The 20,398-nt window shown below is 39.4% G+C and overlaps 1 protein-coding gene across 5 annotated transcripts in view; it reads right to left on the bottom strand.

Annotated features, from left to right (window-relative positions):
• SYT14 (synaptotagmin 14) overlaps positions 1-18,331 on the bottom strand; it is a 260,002-nt gene extending 241,671 nt beyond the window's left edge. For 3 of the 5 annotated variants that reach the window (XM_053209770.1, XM_053209772.1, XM_053209771.1), the window contains exons 1-3: positions 16,451-18,331; positions 14,849-14,988; positions 13,612-13,668 (exon numbers count right to left, since the gene is read on the bottom strand). Coding sequence is in view for 2 of the 5 variants with exons in the window: in XM_027074517.2 (XP_026930318.1) it covers positions 620-632 (13 nt within the window). In the remaining 3 variants the exon portion in view is untranslated. Of the gene's footprint in view, positions 1-619; positions 767-13,611; positions 13,669-14,848; positions 14,989-16,450 lie in introns of those variants that run through there. The other 2 variants (XM_027074517.2, XM_027074518.2) reach the window with 1 other exon arrangement.
• Positions 18,332-20,398: the final 2,067 nt, after the last annotated feature.

Genomic DNA, 20,398 nt, shown 5'->3' with positions numbered 1-20,398 from the left:
AGATGTATTTACTCCTCTTTCCCAAGGAAAAAGCAGTTTTGAGTGTTAGGGGAAAAAACACTTGAGGAAATTAACTTCAACCCAAATTTCCTAGCCCCCTAACAGCAGCAAACTGAGGGGAATGGACGAAGAGTGCGGTCCAGCGTCAGCTCCAGAGCAGGGACTAAGAATGGTTAGGACTGGGACAGCAAAACTGGACTTCCAGTTTGGTAGCAAAGCGGGTACTTGCCGGAGGAGGGGGTACGGGGGGTGGGCGATGGAAGAGGCTAAGCCCCGCGGTCCCTCGCTCCCCGGGCCCGTCCCGCGGGGCTCTGCAGGGCCGCACCGGAGCCCCACTCGGCGCCGCCAGGCACGGCACCTGTCAGGCGCACCGGCTCCTCCCCGCGCCGGGCCCCGGGCCGAGGCCGACTGGACCGCCAGGGCCGGAGCAAGTCGGGCGGACCCGCGGCGCCGCTCCGCCCACCCGTCTCCCGAGACGCGGTCTGGACCCCTGCGCCTCCCCAGCCGGCTCCCCTCCCGCAGGCGAGCGCCCCACCCGCGCCACGGCCTCCCGGGCGCCTCGGAGCCCCGCTCCCTGGGCGTTCCCCCTCCTCCCTCACCGCGGCCGGCCTCCACTTACCTTCAATCGCCATGATGTGCTCGCCATGGACCGCACCAACTGGATGGCGGGGGCGGCGGGCCGGCGTGCGGGCGGAAGACGCACGGAGTCCGCCAGCCAGAGGGGCGGGGCAGGCCCCGCAAACGCCCGGCTGCGCAGCCCGGAGGGGAGCCGCGGGCGGGGCGGGCTGGGGCGGGGCGGAGGAGGGGCGCCCCGAGCGTCCGACTGCTGGCCGCCGAAGAAATGGAACCTTCCCGGGCTGCCGCCGCCGCTGGCGGCACGTGACGCCGCCCCGCCCCCACCCCGCCACCCCCACAGCGCCTCGCGCCGGGATTCAAAACAGGTGCCCAGTCTGGGGAGCCCCGGCACCTTCGCCGGAGACCGGCCCGAGGCCCACTGAGCATGTGCAGGAGGCTCCGACTCGCTTGGCCCGGGGCTTCCCCGGGCCCAGGACCACGGCGGAGGCGTACGCATCTCGGGTGCTGGCAGCATCCGTAGCCGAAGAAGGAGGAGAGTAGGGAAAGGATGTGGTCAGGACCATGGACAGGTCTCCTCGCTTGAAGACTGGGCTCGGGGATTCCCACCCAATGACTCCTTGTTTAGGTAATCTGAAGGTCTGTTTTGGTTTTGCTTTGCTTTGCCTGAATCAGCCAAGTACTCGCCTCAGATCTCTGCTCTGGGGTGAAGAGACAGCTAGTTGGCAAAGAGCAAACAGGAGAAAGGCATCCTAAGGACAGCAGCTTCCGTTGCGCTCCCCCTATCTCTGTTTTTCTCTCTCTCTCTCTATCTCTCTCTCTCTCACTGTCTCTGTCTCTGTCACGCACACACACACACACGCACACATTTCTGATAAAGCTTGCCACTACCCTGAGCTTGGTTTCCACTTTGGAAATAGGAGTTGATATTTATCTCCACATTATAAACACACCTTGAGGCCATACAAAAGTAGGGATCAGACAGTTTTGATAAAGGGCCTGAAAAGCATGTCACATGCAGCTTTTTAAAAAATCTACAAACCTGTGGGTGTTATGAACAGTTACAGGCCAATCTAGAACACAGCAACACTTAGCCCCTTCATTTTTTACCTAAAGTACTTGAACCACTCAACCATTTACCCAATTCGCAACTTCATTTGGTACTGAGAGTCTGGACAATCAACAACATTGAGGAATATGGACTTAACTGATTCTGAAATGAAGAGAAAATGATAACTCCTAGCGCCAAATAGCTATATTGGGGACTGACACAAAGAAGAAAAGATTTTGCACTTATGTAAGTGAGGTTGGACTGTAAATCTAGAGCAGAACTGTCTTTCATTGCTTTTATATAATCCCTCCCTCAAACACAGCTTATGTTCAATTAGACATTCATTCTTTACCATTTTCATTAATTCAGTGAATATTTACTGAACCAGGAACTGTATACTAAAAGCAGGCTACAAGCAAGAGTTGTTATTTAAGGAACAAATTGTACCCAGAAAATATTTAAACGTCCATATTTCAGGAAAGCTGTGTGTGTGTGTGTGTGTGTGTATGTGTGTGTGTGTGACAGATTATCTATGAAATATAGGTAAAATATGTATAGTGCCAAAGATATTTTCTCCAGGTAACCTCCCTTAAAAATGTCTTGAACTCTAAAGCATGTGTTTGAACTTGAAACTGACAGTTCTGAGTTTATGGTTTCTGACTGGCTCTAAATAATCCAATTGTTCAACCTTTTTAAGAATTTCATATGGAAAGTCAGAAAGACCTAATTATTATTATTTCATCACCAACACACAAGTTACTATATATATAACCAAGTTGTGTGAGCTTCCATGCCCAGGTTAATATCACCATAGTTTGCTCAGGAAATTAATTTGTACATGTGTGGTGCATTTGAGCTTTAAACTTGTTAAATTCAGGAATTTAGCCGAAGCCTATTCAGCACTGATGACATTTTCCCCCAGATTAGAATATAGAATTCCCTCTGCCAACATTACCTTTAAAACAAAACAAAACAAAACAAAAAACTGTGCTCTCCAAATTTCTATTTGGAAATTTTCTATGAAACCAGTCATGGACAATATCATATGGCTTACCTTCACTTTCCAACATTCATATAGCTGCTAAGTTTGCTTATATGCCATTTGGAATTGAGATTTATCTTCTTATACATATAATCCTATTTCTGAAGTATGCTATGGGTTTGATACTTTTAATTTGATACTTACAATTACATTACAATTTAAATCTTTTACATTTTGGGGTATCTGGCTGACTCAGTCGATAGGATATATGACTCTTGGTCATGTTGGATGGAGAGTTTACATACAAAATAAATAAAATCTTTACAAAAAATACATAAATGTTTTTTATTTTACTGATTACCTACTGACATTATTTTTTCTAATTTAGACCTGGTACCTCTAAATTATTTAGTCTATATACCTTTATGCACTAGGGGATATTCAAGAACTGCTTCCTTTTAAATTCTTCATTCTTCTGAAACAGGACCATTTTCCTACACCATACACAAAAATAAACTCAAAATGGATGAAAGACCTAACTGTGAGGCAGAAAACCATCACAACCCTGGAGGAGAAAACAGGCAACAACCTCTTTGACTTCAACCACAGCAATTTCTTGCTTGACACATCTCCAAAGGCAAGGGAATTAAACGCAAAAATGAACTATTGGGACTTCATCAAGATAAAAAGCTTCTGCACCACAAAGGAAACAATCAACAAAACTAAAATCCAACTGATGGAATGGGAGAAGATATTTGCAAGTGACATATCGGATAAAGGGTTAGTATCCAAAATCTATAAAAAACTTAGCAAACTCAATACCCAAAAAACAAATAATCCAGTGAAGAAATGGGCAGAAGACATGAACAGACACTTTTCCAAAGAAGACTTCAAGATGGCCAACAGACACATGAAAAGATGCTCAACATCACTCATCATCAGGGAAATACAAATCAAAACCACATTGAGATACCACCTCGTACCAGTCAGAGTGGCTAAAATGAACAACTCAGGAAACAACAGATGCTGGTGAGGATGTGGAGAAATGAGAACCCTCTTGCACTGTTGGTGGAAATGCAAACTGGTGCAGCTGCTCTGTGGAGGTTCCTCAAAAAATTAAAAATAGAACTACCCTACAACCCAGCAATAGTGCTACTAGGAATTTACCCAAAGAATACAGGAGTGCTGATTCAGAGGGGCACATGTACCCCAAGGTTTATAGCAGCACTTTCAACAATGGCCAAATTATGGAAAGAGCCCAAATGTCCATCAACTGATGAATGGATAAAGAAGACATGAAAAGATTCCATTTACAATGGAATACTACTTGGCAATGAGAAAGAATGAAATCCTGCCATTTTCAGCAACGTGGTTAGAACTGGAGAGTAGTATGCTAAGTGAAATAAGTCAGTCAGAGAAAGATATATCATATGTTTTCACTCATATGTGGATCTTAAGGAACTTAACAGAAGACCATGGGGGAAGGGAAGGGGAAAAAATAGTTTCAAACAGAGAGGGAGGGAGGCAAACTATAAGAGACTCTTAAATACAGAGAACAAACTGAGGGTTGATGTGGGGGACAGGGGAGAGAGAGAAAAATGGGTGTTGGGCATTGAGGAGAACACTTGTTGCAATGAGCACTGGGTGTTGTATGTAAGCAAAGAATCACGGAATCTACCCCAAAACCAAGAGCACGCTGTATATACTGTATGTTAGCTAACATGACAATAAATTATATATATAAAAAGTAAATTCTTCATTCTTCTTTATTAATAAGTTTATTTGCAAAATATTTTCCAAACATATAGTTCAAGCAATTACCCAATTTTCCCCACCATGTGTTGTGTGGACAGGGGTTGAGATGGGAAAATAAAAATAAAAGAAGTCAATGAATTCCCTTACTTGTGATTCAGAAATGGAAATGTGTTCTTCGTATTTTAAGGTTCATCTTAAAATTTCACAGAAATATTATTTAAAATTATAGTTGACTTCCAGGAATGCAACAAAGCTTAAATATCAGGTGGTATGGCTAAACATTAGTAAAGTGAATCATGTGGAAAGGTCAACTCAAAGGGAAAGTGAAAAGTTACTTCACCTACATTAGTTAAGTAGCATTCATGTGCCAACCAAAATAACCTACCACCATTGGGGCACTTGGGTGGCTCAGTCAGTTAAGCATCCGACTTTTGCTCAGGTGATGGTCTCATGGTTCATGGGTTCAAACCCCACGTCAGGCTCTGTGCTAATAGCTCAGAGCCTAGAGACTGCTTTGGATTCTGTGTGTGTCTCCCTCTCTTCCCCTCCCCCACTCGCTCTCTGTCTCTCAAAAATAAACACTAACACAAAAAATAACCTATCACCATTAATAGCAACAATATCTTAATGGAAAAGCATATTCTAATTTATAAAAGTTCCTGGTTCATTCTTAAGAAACAAATGATTTTTAATTTTTTAAGGATTTTTTTTTAAGTTTATTTTTGAGAGAGAGAAAGCACAAGCTGAGGAGGGACAGAGAGAGAGAGAGGGAGTGAGAGAATCCCAAGCAGGCTCCATGCTGTCAGCACAGCACAGGCCTAGGCAGGGCTAGAACCCAGGAACCATGAGCTCATGATCTGAGCTAAAATCAAGAGTTAGACGCTTAAGCAACTGAGCCACCCAGGCACCCCATGAAACAAAATTTTTTTTTAATTTATTTATTTAGAGAGAGAAAGAGACAGAACCAGCGCCGGGGGTGGGGGGGAGGGCGAAGGGGGGTCAGAGGAACTGAAGCAGGCTCTGTGCTGAAAACAGAGAGCCTGACATGGGGCTTGAACTCATGAACTGTGAGATCATGACCTGAGACGAAGTCAGATGCTTAACCCCAAGAAACAAACGATTTTTAAAGTTGGAAGCTTCCTTTATCTTTTTTATTTTTTTTGGGTCATGAAACAAGAAAGAAATTTATTTCCATGAGGCTAACACCTGGAGGATGCAGACTAGTGTCTCAGAGCCTCTCCAAAGTGCTGACAATCCTTCCAGGTTTAAGTCAGGAGAATGTGGGACAGAGGTCGGCGGATACATGCAGGTGGGCCGTGAAGGTCAAGTTGTCATGGTCATGCAGTCAGTCACGGGGGTCTTGCTGGCTCAGGGCAATCCTTGATGCTTGAGGGGGTAGTTTCGCCTCCCATAGGGGATACTGCGCCTGCAGAGCTCCTGCTTGGGTTCAGAGAGAAGTGATGTGAAATGTTGGGGTCTGGGAGCCAATGGTCAAGAAAGAATTCTTGAGACATCTTCTGTGCAAAAAAGTGGTTTTATCAAAGCACGGGGACAGGACCCGTGGGCAGAAAGCTTAAGCTATTCAATAGAAAAAGACTAAAGTCCAGGTGCCCGGGGGCTCAGTCAGTTAAGCATCCGAATTCAGGTCATGATCCCGCATTTCGTGGGTTTGAGCCCCACGTTGGGCTCTGTGCTGACAGCTCGGAGCCTGGAGCCTGCTTCAGATTCTGCATCTCTTTCTCTCTCTCTGTCCCTCCTCTGCTTGCACTCTGTCTCTCTGTCTCCCAAAAATAAATAAATATTTAAAAAATTTAAAAAGACTAAAGTCACTAAAAGAATGAAAAAATAATTCTTTCTAGCAATATATAGTTGCATATATAAAAACGGAGACTAAACAGAGAACTCCCCTCAAAATCAACAACATAAGTAAAAAATATAAATATAAATATAAATAAATAAATAAATAAATAAATAAATAAATAAATAAAGAGACTTAACAAGTACCTATACAAAAAATTACATTTTGGAAAATTTAGTAGGTGTTAAGTTATGTTACCCAGGGATTTTGAATCTTTGAGCAAGGAGACATTTTTAAACTTTAAGCTTTGTTAGCAGTTGCAATTATCCAAAATGTAGCTGGATATAAGGATCTAGTGAGAAATCTAGTTAACACCATTAATACCGAATTTCTTTCATGAACCATAATGTCATGGAAACAGTTATAATATTAGTTATTTGTTCTGGTAACTTTGCCAATGAGAGAGACTCAACTTGAAATAGCTTAAGGAAAATGGAAAGTTAATTATAAAGACAGAAGTATACAAATAAAGCTGGGCCTCAGTATTTGCTGGATGTGGGAGCCTGAATGCTATCACTATACTTTCTGCCTGTTTTCTCTACCTCTTTCTGCATGTTAGCTTCATTTTCCTCGCTCACCACAGGATAACTTTATCCCTATGGTGGGAAACATGACCCCTGAGAAATTCCAAGCTCTATGACTCACAGATTCTGCCAATGTTCTGGGCCCCAAGTCCATATATTCCAAAAAAAGGTGGGGTGTCATTGGCTCTACTTAAATAAAGGATCCTGTCCCAGACCAATCAGAAGGCCAGGTACTGAAATTGACCAGCTTGGGTCAGGTGCATACCTCTGACATAAAAACCTCTGTGGCCATAATGACAGGGTCATAGAAGAATAACAGCAGCCCCCATGAGACCCACATGGATGAAGGGGAGGGGAGGGAGACAGTTCCCACAGGGGATTTTCATACCGAGAAATCGTAAGTAATGGCTACAAGGACACTCTACCTTGACACATTTCCTTGAGGTTCTCTCAATTGGAAGAATTGTCTGTGACAATGAACACTTTCTATATTTGTGCCGTGCTGGGCACTATGGTGCCCAGCCACATGCGGTTAGCGCCTCCCATATTGGACAGCACAACCTCAGCGCTACAGAAATGACACGATGCTGTTCAGGTAGGGACTGCCAAGTAAGATTATCTAACGGGTACTTGGTGGGATAAACTGTAATGTCTCTGATCAGAGGAGAACAGTAATTTCCTGTGTGTGGATACTCTGCCTTATCACTCAGTATGGTAAGAAATGTATCCATCAGGCTGTGTGGAAGTAATTAAAGACTGAGATGGGAAGAAAAAGATAAAAAATAAACAGAAATCAAAATAATTATTTTTACTCTTTCATTGCCTCCAGCAATTATTTTCTTCAAGATTTGCTCCCTACCCCATTATAGACAGCACAGTAACAACTAAGAGAAAAACTAAACATGCATTCTAGAATTTTTTTATTCACTTAGATCAAATGGTAGTTTTCCCTCTTGCCACCTCAAGTTTTCAAGATACCGGAAGCTCTATCAGAGAAAAAAAAGAAGAGAGCAATTCACACAGACACGAATTATTACCTTATATTTTCCTCCCATTATATCTTCTAAGACTTTCCTGCAGACTGAAGGGCCATCTACATTTCTCTTCCTTTTCCTCTCTAAATATAATGTGCTCTTGTATAATCTCTGCTATAATTTCCTATTGATCAATGAAGTTATTGCTGTTGGCTAAATGCATGGAGCAAGTACCCTCTGGTTTGTTGAGAAACTACCACTCAGTATGATACAAGCCTGTCAGCATGGGGGACTGATCAGAACTTCCAGTCATAGAGACTAACCTAACGCAAAATGTCCAACAAACACATGCTTAGTAGGATACAAACTACCTTAGCTAAACTTTATTCCCAATGAAGAAATATATTATTTTGTTCTAAGTAGGAGTACTCGATTATATTTAAAACCTTTTTTCACAGCTGGATGTTCCCATAATGACAAGTGACCGTTATGTAACAATTGTCACTCAAAGGTCAGAAAGTATGCCACAAACCTTTTAAATGCCATAAATATGTCACACACCAGTAAATACAGCCACCCCTCATGTAGAAGGCAGGAGGCGACATATAGAAGGCCTCAAGAATGTACAAATGTCAGAAGGAAATTGAATACTAAAGAAAATTAGTAATCTGAGTTAGATGAGAAAATCATCTTCTGCTGGAAAAAGTCATTTAAATCTCCTCAGCTTATATAACTTTAAATGTGTGGACCTGATACAGAGAAGGTCACTAAGTGCTTTTCTTGCTTAAATTTATCAAATACAAGAATGCCAACTACAATTCTTTGTATGAAAGTAGATACTCAATTAATTTTTGATGAGTGAGTAAATAAATGATAACAGGCTTAGGTGTCATGTGTCCTCTTATTAGTCATTTTTAAACTTTAATGTGTATATTGCATAATAATCTGATAAAATAGCCATTGATGATTGTGATAAAGAGAAATTTAAAAGAACTCTGAAAAACCTGAAGATCACTTTATCTATCATAGTGTTTCTTTCTACTTATCATCTTCCCAATTACTTTTTCCCCAATATAGACTTTCTCTTTGCTTACCGTTATGAATGAAAGAGGAAATTTCCACAGAGCTTAACATGCCATGTTCTGACATTAAAAAAAAGTTTGCAGATATTTTTTTTATTTTAAGGTGGAATGATTTATTAAAGGAATTATGGGACATCTTTTGAGGATTCAAACTGATGGGCCACAACAATCAATCATAGGACAATGATTTGTAAGAGTACAATTTGAGTTTTATATGATATGCTAAGGTTTGAAAGTGAATCATGAGCACAATTTGTTTCAATCACTACCATAAAGTTTTCATTTCATAAAGATGCTCACTAAATTTAAAAAACACCACAAAATCTGATTTAAAAGACACTTGCTTAGTGACTCCCTAAGTAACCAATTTCTCTCTCCTAAAACAATATGCACAAATATTTTAACTTTCAATAGAAAAGGTTATGTAAAAATAATAGATATAGCTATTAGGGTACTTGCTACTTCTATCACTTTTTGTCTACTGCATTTTATTGTTTTAATTTACATGGGGAAAAGATGTACTTTTTTCAGATGCTAACCCCCATCCATCTTTTTTCTCCTCCACTCAGACTCCTCCCCCAACCAAAATACACTTGGTTGAGTTTATTCCTATATTACTAAGTATTCATCCCATTTAACTCCAAAGGTAGAACTTGTACCTAGGGTAAAATCCGAAAACTCTAAAGAAATTTAATGTCTGCCTAGGAAGAGGTAAGGCTCCTAGTGTTGATACCCCATAATAATTCCCTTGCTATTTCAATACACTAGCTATCTATGTTATTCAACCTAGTCCTTCATTAAGAAATACGAATAGAGGGGCACCTGGGTGGCTCAGTCAGTTAAGCATGTGACTTCAGCTCAGATCATGATCTCATGGTTCATGGGTTCGAGCCTCATGTAAGGCTCTGTGCTGACAGCTCAGAGTCTGGAGCCTGCTTCAGATTCTGTCTGTCTGTCTCTCTCTCTCTCTCCCCCTCCCCCACTCATGCTCTGTCTCTCTCTCTCTCTATCAAAAATAAAAAAATAAATAAACATTAAAAAATATGAATAGAGAGGCAAGGATCTCTAGACTTTGAAAAGAGCCTAAGTGAACAACTGCATAAATGATCCCAAGGGAAACTCAGAGAGTTTCAGAAAGATATTACAAGCTGTTAAGTAAAGGCTGCTATTGAAAGAATAAATAGAGAAAAATCCAAGAACAAGGAAGACTTACTGAAATTTTAAAATATGATTGTTGAAACAAAACGTTCATTAAAAGGGATGAAAATGGCATCAGGACTTTGGAAAACAGTTTGGCAGTTTCATAAAAAGTTAAACACACACCTACCATATGATCTAGTCATTCGTCTCCTAGATACTTGTCCAAGAGAAAAGAAAGCATATGTCCATGCAAAGACTTGTACATAAGTATTTATAGCATCTTTATTTGCCAAAACTGAAACAACTAAAAAGTTCACCAAGAGGTGAATGGATAGATAAGCCGTGGCATAACCATACAATGGAATAATACTTAGCAATTAAAAAGAAATGAACTATGAATATACACAGCATCATGGGTGAATCTAAAATAATTATGCTAAGTGAAAAAGTCAGAGATAAAAAAAGAATACATACTGTACAGTCCCACTTATATAAGTCTAAAATATGCGAATGACATAATATATAGTGACATAAATCAAATGAGTGGTTGCCTGGGGGAAAGGAGAAAGATGGTCCAGGGAGGGCAGGAGGGAGAGATTACAAAGGGGCAGAAGGAAGCTTTTGGTGGTGGTGGATATGTCCTTTATCTTGATGGTTTCATGGGTATAAACATATGTCAAAACTTACCAAATCATATGGGGCACCTGGGTGGCTCAGTTGGTAAGCGTCTGACTCTTGGCTTAGGCTCAGGTCATGCTCTCACAGTTTGTGGGTTTGAGCTCCAAGTCAGGCTCCACACTGTCAGCTCGACTTCTGCTTGGGATTCTCGCTCTATCCCCCTCTCTCTCTGCCCCTGACCCACTCATGTTCTCTCTCTCTCTCTCTCTCTCAATAAATAAATAAACTTAAAAAAAAGACTTACCGAATCATACACTTTAAATATATGCAATTTATAGTTTGTTAAATATGCTTCATCAAAGCTATTGGAACAAAGAAAACAACAGAATGTGAAGAAAACAAAACAAGATCTAGAAGAGAAAAAAAGAAAATTAATGGAAAATATGAGAAAAAATTATAATTCATTGATCAGGGGTGCCTGGGTGGCTCAGCCAGGTGAGCATCCAACCCTTGATTTCAGCTCAGGTTATGATCCCAGAGTCATGGGACAAAGCCCCGCAGTGGACTCTGCACTGAGTGCGGAGCCTGTTTAAGATTCTGTCTCTCTCTCTCTGCTCCTCTCCCCCATGCTCTCTCCCTCTCTCTCTCTCTTTCCCTCTCCAAATTAAAAAAATTAATAATTCATAGATCAACTCTGGAAGTCCAGCATTTAGCTGATAAGAATTCAGAGTGAAAGAAAAGAGAATATGAAGCACAGATAGTTAAAGAAACAATGGAAAGGTATTTCTCAGATCTAAAGAAAGCTTCTGGACTTTAGATGGAAAGAGCCCTCCAACAGCTAAATAAGCTCTTGAATGAATAAAAACTCATATCTAGATACATCCCACTGCATTTCAGAAGAGGAAGGATAATGAAGATTCTTAAAGCTTCCAGAGATGGAAAAAAGGTAAATCAAAACAAAAAGTCAACTCCCCCAAAATGAGATTCAGGCATCAGAAATCCCAACAACAAAGTGAGTGTTAGGAAAGGACGGAGCAATGCCTATAGATTACTGGGGGAAAAATGATTATGAAACTTGAATTCTTTGCAAATCAAACTCAATCAAGAATGAGGGCAGCGGCACCTGGGTGGCTCAGTCAGTTGAGCATCTGACTCAATTTCAGCTCAGGTCACGATCCCAGATCATGGGACTGAGCCCTGCATTGGTCTCTGCACTGAGTATGGAGCCTGCTTAAGATCCACTCCTCTCTTTCCCTCCCTCTCTCTCTCTCTCTCCCTCTGTCCCTCCCCTACTTGCACTCACCTCTCTCTCTCTCAAAAAAAAAAAAAATGAGGACAAAATCAAGTCATTTAAGGAATGCATGAATTCAAAAAATCTACTGTCATACACATTTAATTAAAAAAATTTTTTTAACTTGATGATATAGCCTAATAAAATGAGAACAGATTCCAAGGAAGTGGAAGCTAGGGATCCAAGAAACAATGAAACTAACCTATGAATACAATGAAAAGAAATAATAGGATGACACTTGGACAGCAAGCCTAGAAAGTAACACATTCAAATTAGAAAACAAAGTCTAAAGAAGATGTTCAGGAAGAAAATTCTTTCCATTCAACAATAAATATACTACAAAGCTGGAAGATCTTATTATTATCATGAAAAGGGCATATATTTCTTCTCTCATTGGAAAAAAAAGGCAATTAGATATTGTAGGGGGGAATCCATATGGTCTACACATGAAGCAAATTAAATATGGCATGATTTTGAGTAGTTCTTTTGGACAAGAAAATCCATTTTATCTAGACATTTGGAAAATTCTCTTTAGGTCAGCACTGATTTAGCAAAATAGTATTACATTTTCCAATTTAGAATTCTAATCATAAAATTTGGGTCACAATAAATAATATTTATTTAATCATATTATAAATATGTGTTCTAAGATGTTAAATAAAGTACAAAATCCTTAGTGTACAGAACAGAATGTAAATATTATTAATCTTGACATCATCAAAGGAAGAATATAGTCATCAGTGAGGCTAAAAAAGTGAAACAAAGGGATGAGAGATGAAAGTTTAGGGATGGTAATTTCTCTCCTGTTACATAATGGAGAATTTGAAGTTACTTTTTAAAACTGATGGAAGATAAGGAGAAGTTTTATATATTTTTAATTGATGTAAATGAATAATAGAATGTATATATATCATATTGCCCATATATATATCATATTGTCCATATGTAATATATCATGTTTGCATATATTATACCTCATTTTATGTATATGGCATAGCATTGAATATATATTTAGGAGGAGAGGGAAAGGGAGAAGTGGTGGGAAATCCCTCTGCTTTCATAACCTGGAATCAACAGGTGTTGTCTAAACTTAGAAATCAAAACACAGAATTATAAGTATATTCTGTAGGATTATGGTGATAATTGCAAGAACCAAAAACATAAACATATAAAAGAAGCTCTTGGGAATATGCTAGGTATATGGGGAGTTCAAATTGGGAAATATGTATTTTTATTTTGTTTTATGCCATTCTATACATCAGTATGTTTTACTTTTATTAAAAACAAAAACATAAGTTAAGTGAGTCCCACTTCTGCTGCCTTCAGGAGGATAAGATCTATACTTACAACGTGTTTGACAATCTAGTTCCGAATGACCTTTGCAATCTTGTCTCCCAGAATTCATGCATCTGACCACCTCACTTTTTTCCTGAAAGCACACTGCTCTTCTGTTCCTTCATGCATGTCTTTTGCACATGACTACCTTTCTGTCTTAAAATGGAAGATAGGAATCTGCTTTGCTGGGGAAAGTTCTACTCAGCATTTATGAATAAGATCAGCAAGAAATCATGAAAAGAAGAAGGAGGAGGAGGAGGAGAAATTTGACTACATAAGAATTTAAAAGCTCTGTATGGAAGAAAGACACTGTAAACAAAGTTTGATGACAAATACAAATTGGGAAAAGAAAGATTTGCAGCATATATGACAATGGGTACAGCATGGATGTAGCCAAATGCCTATGAGCAACTGACTCTACCACTCACCAGCTGCAAGATCTTGAGCAAGTTATTTAACTTTCATGTGTCACACAGTTTCTTTATCTGTAAAATGAGAATAATAATAGTACCAAATTTATAGGATTTTTGAGGAATAAGTTAATTAGTACATGTAAAGCATTTAGAACAGCACCTGACATATATTAAGTGGCATATAAGTTTGAGATTTTAGTATACTGTTGAAGATTTTAAAGAGCACTTAAAATAAGAAAACAGTATCTTAGCACCTATTAGGAAAGTGGTCGTATAGATAAGAAGGGTCAAAAGAAGAAATACTAATGGGCATTAAGTATATGAATTTGCTCAAGCTTGCCATTTATAAAAGCAATGGAAATTAAAACAAGCAAGATGTCTTTTAAATATCAGATTGGCAAAGACATAAATGATTGATAGTGCTGAGTTTAGGTAAGGGTATGGACAACTGGGCATGATCTCAAATGTGGGGATGGGAGAGAAATAAATTGATAGAACATTTCCAGAGAACAATGTGGCAATATTCATCAAAATTAAAGATAAGTAGTATATTTTTGACCCAGTCATTCTAATTTTATGAATTTCTGCTAAATAAATAAGTTGATAAGACTTTGTTTGTTTGTTTGTTTGGAACAGGAAACAATTAGAAACAACCTAAATGTCCATCAATAGGAGTCAGTTAAATAAATTAGGATTCATCCCTGTAATAGAATACTATCCATTTATCAAAAATGGATGGAGTGGAGCCACATTGATTGACATACACAATAGCCACAGTGTATCAGGTACATCAGAGAATTGCCTATTCTCTGGTAGGCAATTTATCTGCAACATTTCATTTACTTCTCATCACAACTCTGTAAGTTATATCATGTTATTAGATCAGTATTATAAAGAAGGAAACAAACTCAAAGCCCTTCGGTGACTTATCATGGTCACAACTCAAACCTAGCCCCACTGACTCTGAAACCCATGTTCTTAATGTCAATGCCATAATGCAAATAGATTATAAGGCAGTTCATACTCTGTAAGCCGATTTGTTATATATAATAAATATGTAATGTGGTTTTATGTGTCAACTTGACTGGGCCATGGGGTGCCAGATATTTGGTCAAACATTATTGTGGGTGTGTCTATGGGGGTTTTTCTGAATGACATTAATATTTGAATTGGTAGACTAAGTAAATCCTTATCCAAGCAGCTGAAGAACTGAATAGAACAAAAAGGCTGAGTAAGAGGGAACTCTTCTTACCTGACAGCCTTGAGCTGGGACATCTGTCTTTTCTGGCCTTTGAAGGTAAACTGAAACATCGGCTCCCCTTGGGTCTCCAGCTTGCCAGATTTTGGATTAGAACTTACACCATCAGCTCTCCTGGGTCTCCAGAGAGCCAACTGCAAGACATAAAAAATAGCCATAATCTGGGGATTTATAACCATGTGAGCCAACTCCTTATAATCCCTCACTCTCTCCCCACCCATATAAAGAGAATATATATATATACATACATATACATATACATATACATATACATATATACATATATATATACACACACACACATATACACACACACACATATATATATATATACACACATGCATATACATATAAAGAGGATATATCTCCCTAGAGAACCCCAATACATATGTAATAACACATTTTTAAGGCACAGGAGTATTGGATGGATATACACCAAACTGTTAACAGCTGTTTCCTCTGGAGGGCCAGAGCATGGAATAGGCTCTCACTTTATATTTTATCATTCTTTGGTCTTTGAATTTTTCACAAATAACAAGAATAGCATTTAAGGTTAAAAGTATATAATTACATTCTGAAAATACAACTTCAAATGGCTGCTTCCCCTCTCTGTGATTCCTTCCAACCCTCTCTCCCTGAATCAGAGGTAAGAACTCCCCTGACATTTTGCCTTTACATATATTAGAAAATTTAGAGTATCTCTTTGTCATTGAATAGGGCCTAGACTGAGTCCTAAATACTTACCCTGTTTCATTCATCTTCCTGGTCCCCTTTCACTGAGAAAGCTAAAATGGGGAATTCCTCAAATAGATTTGGTTTGAGCTGGATATGGTAAGCTAACCTGAAGGAGGAGGTATGCATTCAACCCTCTTTGCCTGTGTTCCCCTTCTCTTTGTTTTCCTGAAAGGATTTTACTGGTCTCTGTTAGGGACTATTCCCTTTTGATTTAGCCTCCTTTATGTCTGAGGCTTAGTTATATAATCACAGCTGAAGTTCTTTTTTCTCCCAAATTTCCTATGGAGAGCTTTTCTTTTGATGCTGGTCATTGGGAAGTCACTTAATGTTCTGAGCTATGCCTCTGCAGAATGGGAGAACCTAGATCCAGGGGACAATTTTAAAGAAAAGTTTGCACAATAATAGGAAGAATTCACAGCCCAAAGGAAACACATGAGTATAAACACTTCCAATTGTCCAAATTGGGGGCAAAAGTTGGATTTATATACTTCTCCTCTCTCTCCTTACTGTCATGGGAAGATTTGAGAAATATCCCAGTCTTGTATTCTGAACTCCCTCGCTCTGACTATATACCATATAATGACTATCGTTTTCCTTTGTGCATCTTAAATAAGAGTATATACTTGTGTAGTTGTTTGTGCAGAATATAAAAGTACTAACTGTAAAACTTTGTTTTGTAGTTAAAATGGCCAACACCTGAACTAAGCTACCTGATCTATGTTCTTGGATTATCCAAAGCAATAAACTAGAGAGGAGACAGGATAAGAACTCTGTCCAGAATACTATACTATTTGTGCTGCACTTGTACAAACCTGAGAGTGAGTGCCTCCTTAAATTTTGCACCTTGAACATTTTGCTTACCTCATTCTTAGTCCTGACCCAGGATCCTGCCATCTCCAGCTTCCCCAGGTCACAGCAGTAGGAGAGGATCCCAGTAGAGATATATTTTTCCCACTCCCAGTGCCACCCACAGTGGTTCCTTATCAGTAAAAATGTAATTAATGAGAAGTCCTCAAAAAAGTCTTCCAGTAAATGAAAGAAAACAGAATAGAGAAGACCTGTGTCAGAAGGAGCACAAGTGGAAAGGACTCGAGTTTTCATTGAGGGTAAGTTTAATTTTCACATAAGGGCACCTACTAAAATTCCTAATGTGATTTTAGGTTGCAATTTTAGATGTTTATTATCTATCACAAAGAAAGCAATAACCCCATTCTCCTTTGTCCTAGTAAGAAATATCTGGAGTGAATTCAGCAGCAAGATATTTCTAATTATATTCTATGAGAAAAGGTTAAAAAACTGATAATGTTTAGTCTGAAAAAGAAATGACTCAGGGACTCCATGGTAATTGTTTTCAAATATTTGAATGGTTGCCAGATGAAAAGGGATCAGGCTTATTCTGTATGGTCACAAGGGTTAGAGCCAAAACCAGTGCATGACAGCTGCACAGAAACAGATCTTGGCTTGTTATAGGCCCTGGTGCCCAGATTATTATTGTTACAAATAATCCCTCTTGGTTTAGTGTGCAAGATAATTGGATTTCTTACCACAGTAAACCAGATTGCAATCATACCTTACATGTGAGCTCTATTGGAACAGAATTATGCTAATGGGCCCAGTCAACAAAAACATTAGATGGATGGCTGATTTGGGAAGCTGCCATCCTTCCTTTCTTCCATGCTTTTCCCCTCAGACTCACTTGGCTTTTTTTTTCTTTTCACCCTGTGTTGGTGGAGGCCCTTGGGATAGTTGGAAATGGTGAAGTTTTCCCAGGTGGGTTTTCTTCTTGCTACAAGACTTTTCCTGAAACCTATTCCATATTCTCTCCATCCCTTCTTCTCCCACAGTCCAGATCCCCAGAAGCTTCACTTTATCCCAGATACGTGCTTTTAAAACCCTAAGGACCATCTGCTGGTTTTGTCACATGGACCAGACCTTAGACCTTGCACTACCCCTCCTCTTCCTCTCTCACTTTCCCTGTCTTTCTCTCCCTCTCTTCTCCCTTCTCTTCTTTTATATTCTTGTTTTAATCTCCAAATATTCACCTCTAGTCTCCCTAAGATCAAGAAGATAGAATGGTGGGGTGCCTGGGTGGTTCAGTTGGTTAAACGTCCAACTCTTGGTTTCAACTCAGGTCATGAAATCACAACTTGTGGGTTCAGACCTAGCATCAGGCTCTGTGCTGATGGACGGAGTCTGCTTCAAATTCTCGGTCTCCTTCTTTCTCTGCCCCTTACCTGTTCTCTGTCTCTCTGAAAAATAAATAAACATTAAAAAAAAAAACAAAGAAGCTAGAATGGAGAACAATTGATACTCATATACAGATTTTCCATCTCTGAGACTCTACGATTTTAAGACATGCTTGGGGTGGAAAGGAACATGGTGTGCTTGAAGGATGGTGATATTTGCAAGATACAGGAGTTGAATTAGGGAATAGTAAGAATTATATTAGAAGATCCTGAACCCCAGACTGAGGATTTGAGACTCCTCTGAAATCTTGCAGGGCCTTTAGTAAGAAAGTGATATATTCAAAGTGATGTTCTACTCAGAAAATTATAAGATGGAGTATAGGATTAGTTGAGGAAGGTTGGGAATAAAGGCAGAAACTCATTAGAAGATGCTCTGTCGTCCAGGAATAAGATAATGGAAGTATGGACAATGGTAGCAGATATGGGAATAAAAAGAAAGAGTTGGGTTCAAGAGGCATGTTAGAAGAATTTTGACAATACTTTATGTATTAGATGGTATTGTTTTATCTGTCCACAAAAATATATCTCTTCTTTCTTTCTTTCTTTCTTTCTTTCTTTCTTTCTTTCTTTCTTTCTTTCTTTCTTTCTCTTTTTGAGGAGCTGCCCATCTCCCACTCCAACCACGTGATCCTGGAAATGCCTGAGGTGCAGCCATGAGAATGCCCCTCATAGACCTCCTACTGCAGGGAACACAACTGACTAAGGGTCCCAGCTGCTGTGTTTCATAATCCATCTCTGTGTTTGCACGGAGGCCACACTTCCCACACGCTGTTCTTGCCACCAATTGAGTATGACTGGAACACCAAGGTAGATCTGTTCCTGGGTGATGAGGAGACAAGGGACTCCTCTTTCAGCCAACTTTGGCTCAAGAACTACCCGATAGCTTTGCTGAACTTGCTACAAACTGTAGAAACTCTCTCTCTCTCCTTCACTCAGGGTCAGACTGCATCATCTAAAGGCTTCCCTTTACATCCAGTTCCCTTACATACAGGCATCTCCCCAAATAAAATCCTTATGCATTTAATCCCATTTGGGCATCTGCTTCTTTCGAGGGCATGAACTAATGTAACTGCCAATCCCAGAGAACAGCATCCCACAAGTCCCAATGGTTGGTCCAAGAAATAGGCCTATGACTCAAGCTGGACCAAAGGAATGCCTTCTTGAGACTGGCTGAACTTAAACTGGAGGCCAAACTCAGTTTTTCCTCATGCACACTGAGCTGTAGGTGTGTGACATCAAGGCTTCTACTGGCTCTCAGCCTTGTGGAAAATACCCAGCAAGTTTAGTTACTGTCCAGAGAGAAAGCACATTCTTGCTGCACCAGTTTGCTGGCTCTAGTTCCAGAGGTTCCTAGACCGAGTCCACTTCTTGCAACTCTTGCTTTGATTCTGGGAACTACCTTTGGATCCCCCAGAAAATTCGCTTCTTTTTCCTTAAGCTAATTGGAAACTCCACTGCTTGCAACCAAACGAGTCATAACTAACACGTATAGTGACAAAACAGATTAAGTACAGGAAAAAGCAGAATTTGTTCTGAAGTTATAAACACAAGAGACCAGAAATATGGGAATTAGAAACATTTTACGGAAGATGATTCAGGCATGACAGGATACCAAAATCAAAATGTTCTATAGATTACTGGGGTTAGTATGATCGGAACCTTAGGGAGAGGTCTTAGGCAAGAGATATAGATACTGCACGGACTTGCCAGGTGATAGTGGAATGTAAAAAAAGGTAATACATTGGGCTTTTGCACTGTAATGAGATGATCATTTGCTCTATTTTTATTTTTCATCCTTGTACATAACCTATATGGAAGTGTCACTAACATATATATCCTTCCTCATTAATGTAATTTGGTAATTAGTTCAAATTAACAGTTTTTTAAAAATTTCTTATAACCAAGTTTAAATGAGGTTAAAGCCGAAATAATGGTTAAACAACACAGAAGCTGGCTTGTACTATAAATATTTTGTGTGTGTGGGGGGGGGGGGTGCACAACCAAATTACAATTACTTTGAATTGTAATTACAATTAAAATTAAATTACAATTAAATGACAATTAAAATTACAATTAATAATTTCATATATCCAAAAGAATGTGAATGAAGAGCAGAAAAAAATCCTACTGATGTGTCATCACAATTGTTGAAAAAAATAAAAACTAGAAAAAAGAAGAAATTGAATGCTAAGTCATTCTACAGCTAAGTAAACATGGATTAACTTTTTTAAAATTTTCCTCCACAAATCCCTTTTCTGAGTCATTTGCCTCGTAAAATTTAACTCCAATGTCACTGTTACAACAGTGATACATTTGAGGACACAGAGAATTTGAAAATATATGACTTCTCTTTAAGAGATAAGAAACCTCTTTCCCAGAAAATTGATTAGGCCAGTAGGTGATGAGGTGGTTGTGATAATTATGATATTCTGCCATGCCCTCATTGATCTGTGTTCTCAATTTGAATTTTTCACTAAGAACTTTTGGCAGCAACCTTGTAACTCTTGCCAAAAATTTACTCTGGTGGCCATCCAAACTAGTGAGTTAAGCAAAACATTCCACA

The sequence above is a fragment of the Acinonyx jubatus genome, chromosome E4 (genome assembly GCF_027475565.1).
Source record: "Acinonyx jubatus isolate Ajub_Pintada_27869175 chromosome E4, VMU_Ajub_asm_v1.0, whole genome shotgun sequence".
Taxonomy (NCBI): Eukaryota; Metazoa; Chordata; class Mammalia; order Carnivora; family Felidae; genus Acinonyx; species Acinonyx jubatus.
The sequence above is the reverse complement of the archived record's forward strand: the minus strand, read 5'-3'. Positions and strand labels throughout refer to the sequence as shown.